The sequence below is a fragment of the Oncorhynchus mykiss genome, chromosome 1 (genome assembly GCF_057628025.1).
Source record: "Oncorhynchus mykiss isolate SJ-2025 chromosome 1, ASM5762802v1, whole genome shotgun sequence".
Taxonomy (NCBI): Eukaryota; Metazoa; Chordata; class Actinopteri; order Salmoniformes; family Salmonidae; genus Oncorhynchus; species Oncorhynchus mykiss.
In genome coordinates, this window is record NC_143022.1 from 77,461,123 (window position 1) to 77,474,571 (window position 13,449).

General features: G+C 40.1%; 1 protein-coding gene across 1 annotated transcript; it reads right to left on the reverse strand.

Annotated features, from left to right (window-relative positions):
- LOC110529206 (serine/threonine-protein phosphatase 2A 55 kDa regulatory subunit B delta isoform) lies at positions 1–4,860 on the reverse strand. Its single transcript, XM_021611333.3, has 10 exons — positions 4,667–4,860; positions 4,442–4,516; positions 3,568–3,665; positions 3,235–3,400; positions 3,045–3,157; positions 2,753–2,930; positions 2,353–2,517; positions 2,052–2,221; positions 1,827–1,918; positions 1–1,688 (listed from the first exon to the last, which is right to left on the reverse strand). The coding sequence occupies exons 1-10, from the start codon at positions 4,671–4,673 to the stop codon at positions 1,409–1,411; spliced, it is 1,344 nt and encodes a 447-aa protein (XP_021467008.3). The 5' UTR covers positions 4,674–4,860; the 3' UTR covers positions 1–1,408.
- Positions 4,861–13,449: the final 8,589 nt, after the last annotated feature.

The window sequence follows — 13,449 nt, forward strand, 5'->3', positions numbered from 1 at the left end:
TGAACACAATTAGATTTTATTTAACTTTGGTCAACATAATCAAACAAGTGAATACACTGCCACCATGTTCAGAATGATTAAACAGAGAAAGGCTTTGTTACCGTTGTTCCTGTTTTTAAAATCAGTACAGGTCTATTTAACCTTCATTTTTGCATTGATATAACTTGGAAAACAAAGTATGCAGTTTTGACCTTAGTGGCATACCAATGAATGATTTAAAGGGCACATGTAAGAAGAGGTTTGTCTGAATCTCCTTCTCTTACTACACAAAGAACTTTCCATGTTTTGGAGGAACTCTGTCTATCACTAGATCTATCTGTATGGTGTGCAGTACTCTGACTATTATATACCTTGGTTTCACAAACAGCCACAAATAGCAGCAGTAATATGAGACATAAATCTATAAAATAGAATAAAAAAATAATGCACATAAGGTTTGTAAAACATTTGGGGACATAACCGGTAGCTGTCATTGATAGACGTAGGTATTAAGGCTGCAGATTCCCTTTGTCTTGCGTCTCTTCACATTAAGTTTCCAGCCTGTATCTTAAATGAGAGCAACACATACATACATATATTGACACTTGCACATGGTCAGTTTCAAATGGTGATTCTGAAACTTAAGAGTAGTTATTTTAGAGATAGCTTGAAAGAACTACTCAAAAGACTGGTGCAACTTTACATTTTTTCCACCTAACTACAACATAAAAACATGCAAAGCAACTATAAACATGATTTAAATTCTAAAACACATATGTAGTTCTATTTACTTTTATTAAGTGGATGACACCATAAAGGTGTATTTGAATAGATACAGTCTGTGATATAACGTTACCATGTCTGGGGGGATACATTTTGGATAGGAGGGTGTGGGTGGAGAACAGAAGAAATCCACTTTCCAAATTCACAACATGTTGCAAGTGCTTTAGCTTGAATGCATGGTCAATGGGGAATGTTAACAGGTAGGCCTATAACCCATGAAATATCCATGTTTCAGAAAGGCCAAAAAAATCTTAATGAGGGTGTTACAAAAATGACAAGAGGTCATCTTCAGGGCTTTCCATAGTTTGGTTGTTAAGATTATGAAATGAAGGCTGAAAATATCAACACAAACACCAATGTTCAAGAGTTTGACCTCTTATGAGTGCCGTTCTATTGATTCAACACAAGGTGGGCTCTCAGGGTCCGATCTTGGCCCTGGCACTGATTTACCCAAGGCTAAATCAACCTCAGACTCCAAAGAAAACAGGACGACCAATCAACCTCCTGCCACAAAAAAAGGAGACAAGTGCTTTAAACTTCACCAGGAGGACGAGAGGGCTGTTTGTTTCTGTTACAGATAAACCACTAGGCTTAACTATGCAGGAACAGTAAAGCCTTGTCCTCAGGATGGAGCCCAATTATTTTTTTAGTTGATCTTGTCCTGGAAAATGTACAGGTTGTTGGTGGCCGCCACAGCGATGACGTTTTCTTTGGGGTGCCAGGCGGTGTGCAGGATCTTCTTGTTGAAGTCCAGGCTGTCCACGCTAATTTCGTCTTTCTTCCTCTTGCCACCGGTGGAGACTTTGCGGGGTTTGAGTGTAGCCCGCGGTTTGCTGCTCTCCCTAGAGGCCTCCAGTGTGATGTCCTTCCTGGTGTTGCGGTCAAACATACGGAAAAAGTTGTTGTAGGAGCCGGTCATGATGGCACTGAGAAAGGAAGGAAACAGTGGGTAATTTATAATTCTCCAAAGATACTCCTTAAACTTACATATTGGCAGATAAGTTGTCCAGAGAACATTGTAGGTGCAGATTGCCTTAAACAGAGAAAGTGCTAGAGTTTCTTACCTGTCGCTACCGTTCCAGCAGCACTCAAACTTGTCGAAGATGCAATCATTTTCATATAACGAGCAAAGCTTGCTGCGAAGGTATTCATGAACCTGAGCGGGAGAATGTTGATTAGTGTATTTGGGAAAATAATTGCATCTATCCAACTATTTCCATACACCTAACTGGACAATTGTGGACCATACTGAAAATTATGCCATTGTTGGTAGTGTTATCACTAGGCACCTGATATGTCTCGACTGGCCTGTTCTCCATGTTGAGGTCCCACACCTTGACGGAGAGGTAGTCCCGTGTCATCATGTAGCGCCCGCTGTGACTGAACTTCACGTCAGAGATGGACGAGATGATCTCAGAGAAAAATGACCTGCTGCTTGGATCCTCAGGCTCCTCAAAGACTACAATCACAAACATGGAGAGATATTCAAAATGACAGACAAAACCCCTGAAAATAGATTAATTTAAAACAAATTTATCTGTGAATGAACATAATTTAGAATGCAGAGAACTAGGCTCTATGAGTACTCACACTTGGTGTGGCTATCGCAGAGTGCAGCTGTTCGCATGTCACAGAGGCGTATGGTGCCTTTGCTACTGCTGTACACAAATACATTGCATTGGTTTGGATGGCACTCAGCCGCTGTGATCACCTCTGTCAGTTCCTCCATGTTGGCAGGCTTGATGTCTACAATGTCTGAGAAGACACTGTTAAGGAAATTAACTGAAATAGGTCTAAAGGCTCATACCGATGTGGTCAAACATGTTCACACATGTATTTGTTTGACTTACAACTGCACAGGACCAATAAGAAAAAAATCTAAACTGAAATTGAGAACTATATACGCTAATAGAGGACAGTTTGGATGAAGCAAACATTTGCATCTAAAAGTCATGAGGATGAGGACTGATACGTTTTCAGAAGAGGATACTAAAACTTCGGTCTGTGATTTCCAAGTGCCATAGATTAATTCTTAGATCATCAGCGGAGAGGTATGTTTGATGATCGCTATTTACAGAAATTGAATTAATATGATATGTGTGAGCGTTGGCAAACACCCTACGAGGACTTGCTTCTACCATGAGATCCATGGGCATCAGCACTGGTACCTGTAACCACAGGACAGATTTATTTAGGGGAGGAAGCTATAAGCATGCATAGACTGTGTTTTTTCTTGCAGTGTCGGTTGAAATCTTAAAAAGGTAAAGCAACTTTAAACCAACCCGTAGGGAAGTAATTCTAAAGGGATCCCTGAGACGTCCGTCTTCGTCTTTCAAGTTGTAACCCTCAGCCCGCTTGTCCCGTTCACCGATTTTCCACAATTTGATAGTTTTATCTGTACAAAAAATATATATGTTGAGGGTGAAGAGAACTTAACAAAAAGGTTAGTAGGTTAAAGCAAAATGTTCTTACCATTTGTTGAGAGTAGAAAGTGAGCTGAGTTTTGTTGGGGTAACCATCTTATTTTGTTAATTTTTTCCTCAATTTCTAAACTTTTCAAGTAGTCAAATTCAGGTTCGTGACTCTGAAAAGTGCTATAAACATTGTATTCCCCTCGCAGGTTTGGTCGATTTTTACACTGAAAGAGAAAAGCAGATATGCACTGTGTGACAAAATTGGATATTAAGCATGTATTATGTTTAGAATTTAATCCAGTGCCTTTCTTTCCATAACAACCTATCATATCTAACTCCAAAAATGTCATTGTTCATGAAAATACATTTCGCTGGTAATTATAAAATGCACCTCCTGTTCATGTTGAAATATGACAACTCTGCCTCCCTTGTCTCCAGTTGCTAGCAACTCTCCAGAATGGTTGAATTCAACCGTTGAGATGATATCAGCTGAAAGGAAGACATGTCCCATTAAAGCTGGATTCTAGAATTGTATTGTGTGTAATGTATAAGGGCTGTTATAATCAAAAATATACACATCAGCAAAAGAACAGCACCTAGTAAATAATAACATCAAAACCAATATTAAAAAACAATCCTGGTGCAACTTTCATGGGTGCATACACTATGCATAGTAGCCGACAGAGCAGCGTGTGGATTTCTACCTCCCTGAAAATAATTTATTTATCCGTCAACCCAAGAAAAATGACTATGACTTTGAATGAATCAAACACACCGACTTCCTCCTTACTGTATCAGAACTTTCAATTGTCGTATTGCCGACGCAGACCTTCAACGTCACTGACAAAATCTCCCACAAATAACTAGCTAGAGTACTTAGCAAGATGACGCGCTAGTTTACGACAGTGCGTGTGTCTTACTACATTACATTAATAAGACGTACTCTGACTGCATAGTTATTATTATATATGTTACATACATGTGCGGGACATAAGTTACAGTTGTTAGCTTGCTAATAATGCTAGGCAACTTGATTTGCAAGCAAGAGGAGCTAGCTAACATGCTAACGTTAGCTAGTAAGAAAAACAAACTCAGCATTGCCCAGCAGTGGTACTCGTATACATGAACAGTGTCATGCCTTTGTTCGTGAAAGACAGTAAGTCAAAGGCGTAGTTTGCAAAATAATAAGATAACAGCATCACATCTTTGATCACATTTGAGCTCAAATGCTAACTCATTCGTTAACCTAACGTTACTGTACTCACCTTCTGCAACATCTTCATCTATCGCCCCTTTCACTTGTGAGAAACACCACTGAAAATCATTTCCACCGGCAACTCCTGCATAACAATAATATTGGAATCATTACTTCGCTAGCGTCAGTTCACCAACCCATTTAGAGTCAAATGCTGTGTAATTTAAAACTTGCATTCAGGCCACACAGCAGTAAGTGGTATTGGGACCCTTTCCCGGCTACATAAGTAGCTTACCTGCCATTGTTTCATTTAGCAGAGTTAGCTATTACTGAACACGGATTGCACTGTTTATTCAACCAATGCAACTTGCGTGAGGTAAAAAATAGTCAACATTCACAGGCAAAGTGAGGAGTCAGGGATCACGGAAATCGTCCGTGATTTTTTCCATCCAAAATGGCGCACATTGCATAACACAATGACGTCATTTCGACACGCTTCCAAGCATCTTTGTTATCTATCATCCATCTGTGTTTGAGTCAGTTGGCCCTACTCCTTAAAACTTAATTGAGACAACAGAAAAACTGGACAAATTAAAATGGCTTCTCACCCCTCATGTTGATCACTGAACTTCAAGTTAAAGCATTGTAAATGTAACCTAAGAAGCCTACCTGTTCAAAGAGTCTGTAAAGCAATTAAAGTGACTGGCTACTACTGTTAGAGCCAATTTGAGGAACAATAATGTGTGTTGAAATAATATTATGAAATATAAGAAATGTGTATGAAATGTACCATATATTATTTACGGGAAAAATACAAATGTTTATAAGAAACAACTTTTTATTTGTTTAATGTGACACCTGGTGGTTACCTGTATTGCACCGGCAGTGTCAACATGGCACCATGTCAAAAACTAGATTTTCCGTTTAAAAAACATATATTTCAATCCTATTGAGGTTGAAATAACACTGAAATTGTACCAAAAAAATATGATAATGCCCCTTTAGTGTAAGAGCTTTTAAAAAAAAAAAAAAACACCTGTAATAATAGCCTGTTCTGGTGGGATGGAGTTTTTGGCCCACAGCATGACATCACAATATGATTTGGATTATTCTGACCAATGACCAGTCATAATTTATTTGCATATGTATAATCCTACTTTGAAGGGGTATTATGATTCTGATGGTTTGTTGCCACAGATGGTTTGTTTAAGTTTTACCTTTGTGGCTAGATGGAGTAGGCCTAAAGCTTCGTCTAGTGGCATTATAGCTAAGCCTAACCTTCGCGTCGTAGCATTATAGCTAAGCCTAACCATTTTCCTAACCTTAACCTCATTCTCCTAACCTTCTATGCTAATACACCTAACATGCTGCCTTAGTTCTCCTAACCTGCCACACTAATTCACCTAACCTGCCACATTAATCCACAACCTGCTATGTAAATAAATCAAATGTTGCGAAAAGCAATCAGTAATGTAATTGTGTTTTGTGTCGCCGAGCAGTGAACAATGAACTATACATCAGTATCATAACACTGGTCAATAAAAATATTCATGAAAGTAAACCGCTTATTTGCCAGCTCAGCCAATGAGCCAATGAGATGTCTCGGCCAAAAACATGGCAACATCTTCTATGAGGAAATAGCTAGCATTTTTTAAACACTGGGCAAGTTTGTTTTGCATGAACCGGTGCCCCGGATGTGTGGAGTTTGTACATTTTAGACCATTCCATTGCCTGGTCCTTAAGTGAAATCTCCACCCACCAGGGGAACCAGGCCATGCAAAACAAACTCGCCCAGTCTGTTTCAGACACAAGTTTGAGGTCAGGTTTTTGAATTTTTTCCAAATCTAACTTATGCTCTGGCCGAAAATTAAAATATCGGATGAGTGAACAACATTATTTGGGTATGAGTTACTAGATTATCAGTTTTTAAACATGAGATTTTCACTGGCCAAAAGTATGTGGACACCTGCGCTTCGAACGTCTAATTCTAAAATCATGGACATTAATATGGAGATGGTCCCCCCTTTGATGCTATAACAGCCTCCACTCTTCTGGGAAGGCTTTCCACTAGATGTTGGAACATTGCTGCTATAACAGCCTCCACTCTTCTGGGAAGGCTTTCTACTAGATGTTGGAACATTGCTGCTATAACAGCCTCCACTCTTCTGGGAAGGCTTTCCACTAGATGTTGGAACATTGCTGCTATAACAGCCTCCACTCTTCTGGGAAGGCTTTCCACTAGATGTTGGAACATTGCTGCGGGGACTTCCTTCCTTTCAGCCACAAGAGCATTAGTGAGTTCAGGCACTAATGTTGGGCAAATAGTCCTGGTTCACAGTCAGCGTTCCAATTCATCCCAAAGGTGTTTGATGGAGTTTAAGTCAGGGCTCTGTGCAGGCCAGTCAAGTTCTTCCACATTGATCTCGACAAACCATTTCTGTCAGGACCTCACTTTGTGCACAGGGGCATTGTCATGCTGAAACAGGAAAGGGCCTTCCCCAAACTGTTCCCACAAAGTTGGAAGCACCGAATCTTCTAGAATGTAATTGTATGTTGTAGTGTTAAGATTTCCCTTCACTGGAACTAATGGGCCTAGCCCGAACCATGAGAAACAGACCATTATTCCTCCCCCACCAAACTTTACAGTTGGCACTATGCAATTGTGCTCCTGGCATCCGCCAAACCCAGATTCGGCCATCAGACGGCGATGCTTGATTCATCACTCCAGAGAACACTTTTCCACTGCTCCAGAGTCCATTGGCGGCGAGCTTTACACCATTCCAGCCAACGCTTGGCATTGCGCTTGGTGATCTTAGGCTTGTGTGCAGCTTCTCGGCCATGGAAACCCATTTCATGAAGCTCCCGCCGAACAGTTATTGTGCTGACGTTGCTTCCAGAGACAGTTTGGAACTCGACAGAGAGTTTTACAACTTAGGACAAACTATTTTTTCGCGCTACCTGCTTCAGCACTCTATGGTTCTGTTCTGTGAGCTTGTGTGGCCTACCACTTCATGGCTGAGACGTTGTTTCTCCTAGACATTTCCACTTCACAATAACAGCACTTACAGTTGACCTGGTCAGCTCTAGCAGGGCAGACATTTTACGAACTGACTTATTAGAAAGGTGGCATCCTTTGATGGTGCCACGTTGAAAGTCACTGAGCTCTTCTGTAATGCCATTCTACTGCCAGTGTTTGTCTATGGAGATTGCATGGCGGTGTGCTTGATTTTATACACTTGTTAGCGATGGGTGTGGCTGAAATACCCGAGACCACTATTTGAAGGGATGTCCACATACTTTTGTATATATATATAGTGTACTTTAAGCCTAAAAAAACAGATCATTTTAGTAACTTGAGTCACACTTTGAAGAGATACAGGACCTTCAGAAAGTATTCACATCCCTTGACTTTTTGAAAATGTTGTCTTACAAAGTGGAATTAAAAATGATTTAAACATTTTTTTAAAATTTAAAGAATGGAAAATAAACACTAATATATCTTGATTACATACAGAGTGTGCAAAGCTGTCATCAAGGCAAAGGGTACAGTATCTCCTTTGAAGAATCTAAAATATATTTGGATTTGTTTAACAATTTTGGTTACTATATGATTCCATATGTGTTATTTCATAGTTGTGATGTCTTCAATATTATTCTAGAATGTAGAAAATACCCCCCAAAAATAAAGGAAAACCCTAGAATTAATAGGGGTGTCCAAACTTTTGACTGGTACTGTAAGTATTCAAACCCCTGAGTCAATACATGTTTGAATCACATTTAGCAGTTATTACAGCTGTGAGTCTTTCTGTCTCTATGAGCTTTGCACACCTAGATTGCACAATTTTTGCACATTATTATTTTAAATAATTCAAGTTCTATCAAGTTGGTTGTTGATCATTGCTAGACATTTTCAAGTCTTATAATAGATTTTCAAGCTGATGTAAGTCAAAACTGTAACGAGGCCACTCAGGAACATTCAATGTCGTCTTGGTAAGCAACTCCAGTATATATTTGGCCTTGTGTTTTAGGTTATTGTCCTGCTGAAAGGTAAAGTTGTCTCCCAGTGTCTGTTGGAAAGCAGACTGAATCAAGTTTTCCTCTAGGATTTTGCCTGTGCTTAGCTCTATTTCGTTTCTTTTTATCCTAAAAAAAAACCTTTGCTGATGACAAGCATACCCATAACATGATGAAGCAACCACCATGCTTAAAAATATGAAGAGTGGTACTCAGTGATGTGTAGTGTTGGATTTGCCCCAATCATAACGCTTTGTATTCAGGACATACATTTAATTTCTTTGCCACATTTTTTGCAGTTTTACTTTAGTGCCTTATTGCAAACAGGGTGCATTTTTTTTGAATATTTTTATTCTGTACAGACTTCCTTCTTTTCACTCTGTCAATTGGGTTAGCAATGTGGAGTAACTAGAATGGTGTTGATCCATCCTCAGTTTTCTCCTATCACAGCCATTAAAATCCGTAACTGTTTTAAAGTCACCATTGGCCTCATGGTGAAATCCCTGAGCGGTTTCCTTCCTCTCCGGCAACAGAGTTAGGAAGGATGCCTGTATCTTTGTAGTGACTGGGTGTATTGATACACCATCCAAAGTGTAAGGAATAACTTCAGCATGCTCCAAAGTATATTCAATGCCTGCTTTTTTATTTTTACCCGTCAATACGTGCCCTTCTTTGTGAAGCATTGGAAAACCTCCCTGGTCTTTGTGGTTAAATCTGTGCTTGAAATTCACTGCTCGACTGAGGGACCTTACAGATATTGTAATTGCATGTGTGGGGTACAGAGACAGTTGTCCTGTCTTTGGCTATGCCGGATTAAGTGATATGACATGCTATTCTATAGAATAATTTTTCCGTAATTAATATTACCTGATTGAGCTAATCATGTAAATGTAATTAACTAGAGAGTCGGGGCACCACAAAATAATATTTATAGAGCTGTTATCTTCTGAATAAACTCTTAAAGACCTAGTAATATTTTACATCAATAGCAGTCAATATCAATCGTCACCTTAAATCAGTCTCATCTGAAAGTTGTAAATTCTTGGTTATCTTCACGAACCCTGGCTAACAAGTTGAATCAGCAATACAAAATTGGGTTGAAATATTTATTTACTAAATACCTAACTACTCACACAGAATTACATATACAAAGAATTAATTATACCTTGATTACAAATTACGTCATAACTGAAAACGCCCCTAGCGGGCGGAACAGATGTGACCGCTGGTTACACAAAAGAAAAGGGCTGGGTTTGAGTGAAAAAGCGGGAAGACTGAGGGACAAAGGAAGAAGTGGTGCTATCGTAAACACAGTATCTTATGCATTCCAAATTACCACCCATTTGGAGAAGGAAAATGCAATAAATATTTACTCTGAGCTGTGCTTCGGTAGGTTGGTGGTAGACGGAAGGCCGTGTTGCCAAACCGAGTCCTTTGTCCTTTGAAGAATGTCTCTGGTGGTCAATTGAATACGTTGTAGTAACGTCGTTGTGTGATAGACGGGATACTCTGTCTGTTCCTTCCTAACCCTTGTTTGCAGCTGCTGTTGCTAACTCAATGGCTAGGAGGTATCACTTCTGTAGTGAATAAGAGTTCAAAGTTCATACCATTCGCAACCAAAGCTCACGCTGATGTTGGCTTCATTCTGTAGTTATTATCTGAACCATTCTGACATCGGACCGTCGTCCTCACATCCTCGGAACAGGAGGTTATATTGTCGTCAAGGCTTTATATTGGAAGGGAGAAAAGGGGTGTGTTTCATAGTTTACAACCTATGTCTCTTCACGTGGGCGGGCCACTGAGTCGGGCCTTATTCACTCATGAAAACCCAATTCTCACATTTTAGAAGCTATAATCACATTTCATCCCATCAAGAATAATGTAATATTCAAACATTTAAATTGAACAACAATTCCATGTGAATCCGATAACTCTGATGTGTAGACTTTACACTGTAGAGTTTATGTCATCTTATCATTGATGAGAATGTATCAGATGACACCCGAACTGACATCATATTCATGAAGTACCACTGCATATGTTCAATTGGTCGGATTACCAGAATATAGTTCATTTCCCCCCACCTTCGGATGTTCCCAGAATCTCTATGTAAACTAAGGGGTTTTCAAATGTAACATCAGTAGGGTAGAGAGAGGAAAAAGGGGGGAGAGGTATTTATGACGGTCATAAACCTACCCCCAGGCCAACGTCATGACACAGTGGAGACTGCTGAGGGGAGAATCGCTCGTAATAATGGCTGGAACGGCACAAATGGAATGGCATCAAACATCTGGAAATCATGTGTATGATGTATTTGATACCATTCCACTGATCCCACTCCAGTCATTAACATGAGCCCGTTCTCCCCAATTAAGGTGACACCAATCTCCTCTGTACAGAGATGAGGTAGTCATTCAAATATCATGTTAAGTGCTATTATTGCACACAAAGTGAGTCCATGTAACTTATTATGTGAATTGTTAAGCACATTTGTACTCCTGTTCCTATTTAGGCTTGCCATAACAGAGGTTGAATACTTACTGACTCAAGCCATTTCAGCTTTTCATATTTAATTAATTTGTACACATTTTTAAAACATAATTCCACATTGACATTATGGGGTAGTGTGGGGTCGTTTATTATGGGGAAGTGTGTAGGCCAATGACACAAAATCTCAATTTAATCCATTTTAAATTCAGGCTGTAACACAACAAAATGTGGATAAGGTCAAGGGGTGTAAATACTTTCTGAAAGCACTGTGTTGCCTACTGTGATAGATGGTGCACAAGGGACATCTAGTCGACATTTGGATACATTATTCTAAGTTCTTAGAATTTAAATTCCTCTGTCACAAATTTTAAGTTACTTAACTGAAAAGCCCCAATTTCACACCATCATAGAAATTATGTTTACTGTGATTTTTCTAAAATAGTTGGTGTGATTTTTCTATTGAATTGGTGTACATAATCAGTGTGCATTGTATTTTTCATGTTTTCTCCTTCCTAAGCCTTTATTGTGTGTGCGCGTGTGTGTGTGTGTGTGTGTGTGTGTGTGTGTGTGTGTGTGTGTGTGTGTGTGTGTGCGTGTGTGTGCGTGTGTGTGTGTGTGTGTGTGTGTGTGTGTGTGTGCACATGGGGTGAGTGTGTGCATGGGGTGTATGTGCAAATGGGGTTCCTTCACCTCTGTAAGGTATAAGGGAAAGGAAAGGGAAAGGGGGATACCTAGTCAGTTGCACAACTGAATGCATTCAACTGAAATGTGTCTTCCGCATTTAACCCAACCCCTCTGAATCAGAGAGGTGCGGGGGGCTGCCGTAATCGACATCAACGTCATCGGCGCCCGGGGAACAGTGGGTTAAAGGAGATCTGTTGACTTTATTCCGAGCCTCCAGTAACAACACTGACTTCGATAGTTCCCCATCCCTTTGGGAATTCATTATAAGACAGCTAGAGGCTGCTTGTGGATGGTTACTCTGCTGCCTGTATGTTAACTTGTCACTATGACGCAAGGCAAACATTTGGTGCAGTGGCTTTCTTTGGCTGTGGGCCACATAGAGAGATTGATTGGTGAGCCTCCTGTTTTATCAAGGATCACATTCAGTAGACATGGTGCCTCAGGAGAAGTTGCCATTTCCCCCAGAAAAATATGCCTCATTACTGGCACACTCACAATAAAGGTATGCTGACATCACAGGAGGCTGCTGAGGGGAGGACAGGTCATAACAATGGCTGGAACAGAGCGAATGGAATGTCATCAAACACATGTATTTAATACTATTCCGCTCCAGCCATTACCACGAGCCTGCCCTCCCCAATTAAGGTACCACCAACCTCCTGTGATTGACATTGCTTCTCTCTTAGAACACAGTGTACTGTGTAGGCTCACTTAGGCCCCTCAGCAACAACCTTGTCTCACTCATAAAAGTCGTCAGTGAGTATCTTTTCATATTATATGACTACATAAAGATAAGATCCACTTAGGTGTTCATATTTAAGCAATAAGGCACGAGGGGATGTGGTATATGGCCAATATACCACGACTTTCTTATGCACGATGCAACACGGAGTGCCTGGATACAGCTCTTATATTGGCCATATACCACAACCCCCCGAGGTGCCTTATTGCTATTATAAACTGGTTACCATTGTAATTAGATCAGCGGTAAAAATAAATGTTTTGTCATACCCGTGGTATACGGTCTGATATATCACAGCTGTCAGCCAATCAGCATTCAGGGCTCGAACCACCCAGTTTATAATATCTGTTAATGCAACCATGCATCATTGCATGCTTTTGTTTTTTGACCAAACCATACAGTTGTGCAATCAGAAAATAGCATGTGATATCAGTATCATGCATAGTTTAGCCATCATTTTAAGCCACATTGACCTATGGTATACTATTTTGATGAGCCACCAAAATCTCAAGCTAGATATTGTGTGTATGAATGTCTGTGGAGAGAGGCTAACGGTATACTTGAGGAGGCTACTGTATACGATATTCAGCGTGTTTTGCCCCAGTAAAGAAGCATCTTGTCACTTGAGCAGCTACACTCAAACTCACGTATATAACACACAATACGGTATCACAGAGATAAATGAAACCTTCTGGATTTGCTGTCGCCCCATTCCTCCATTCCACTCACCCCTCCCCCTCTCCCCTGGTCAGTCTCAGACACAATCCACTGGACCTATCTGGTCAGCTCAGGGGCATGAGCTCTGCCCAACCCTCAGTCTTCACATACAACAGAAAAAGACAAACACAATCAATTATTCAGTACTGACTCTTGCTTGGCTTCTGTGCTTTTCTCATTATTTCTCTGTTGTTGTTTTTTCTCCTCTACTCTTGCAAGTAGAGAGGAGAAACTGAGAGATATATGAGGCCTGAGGGTTTGGTCTTGGTCTGGCTTGTTAATAAAACTGGCCTTCAAAACTGTCTCACTGCAGACCTACTAAAGAGCCCTATGGGTCTATATAACAGCTCATAAGATAATATTCTGTTTTTTTTTGTTTCTTTATTATATAACAATACCTAACATGGTTCATTAGTAAAGTTGCACAAGTG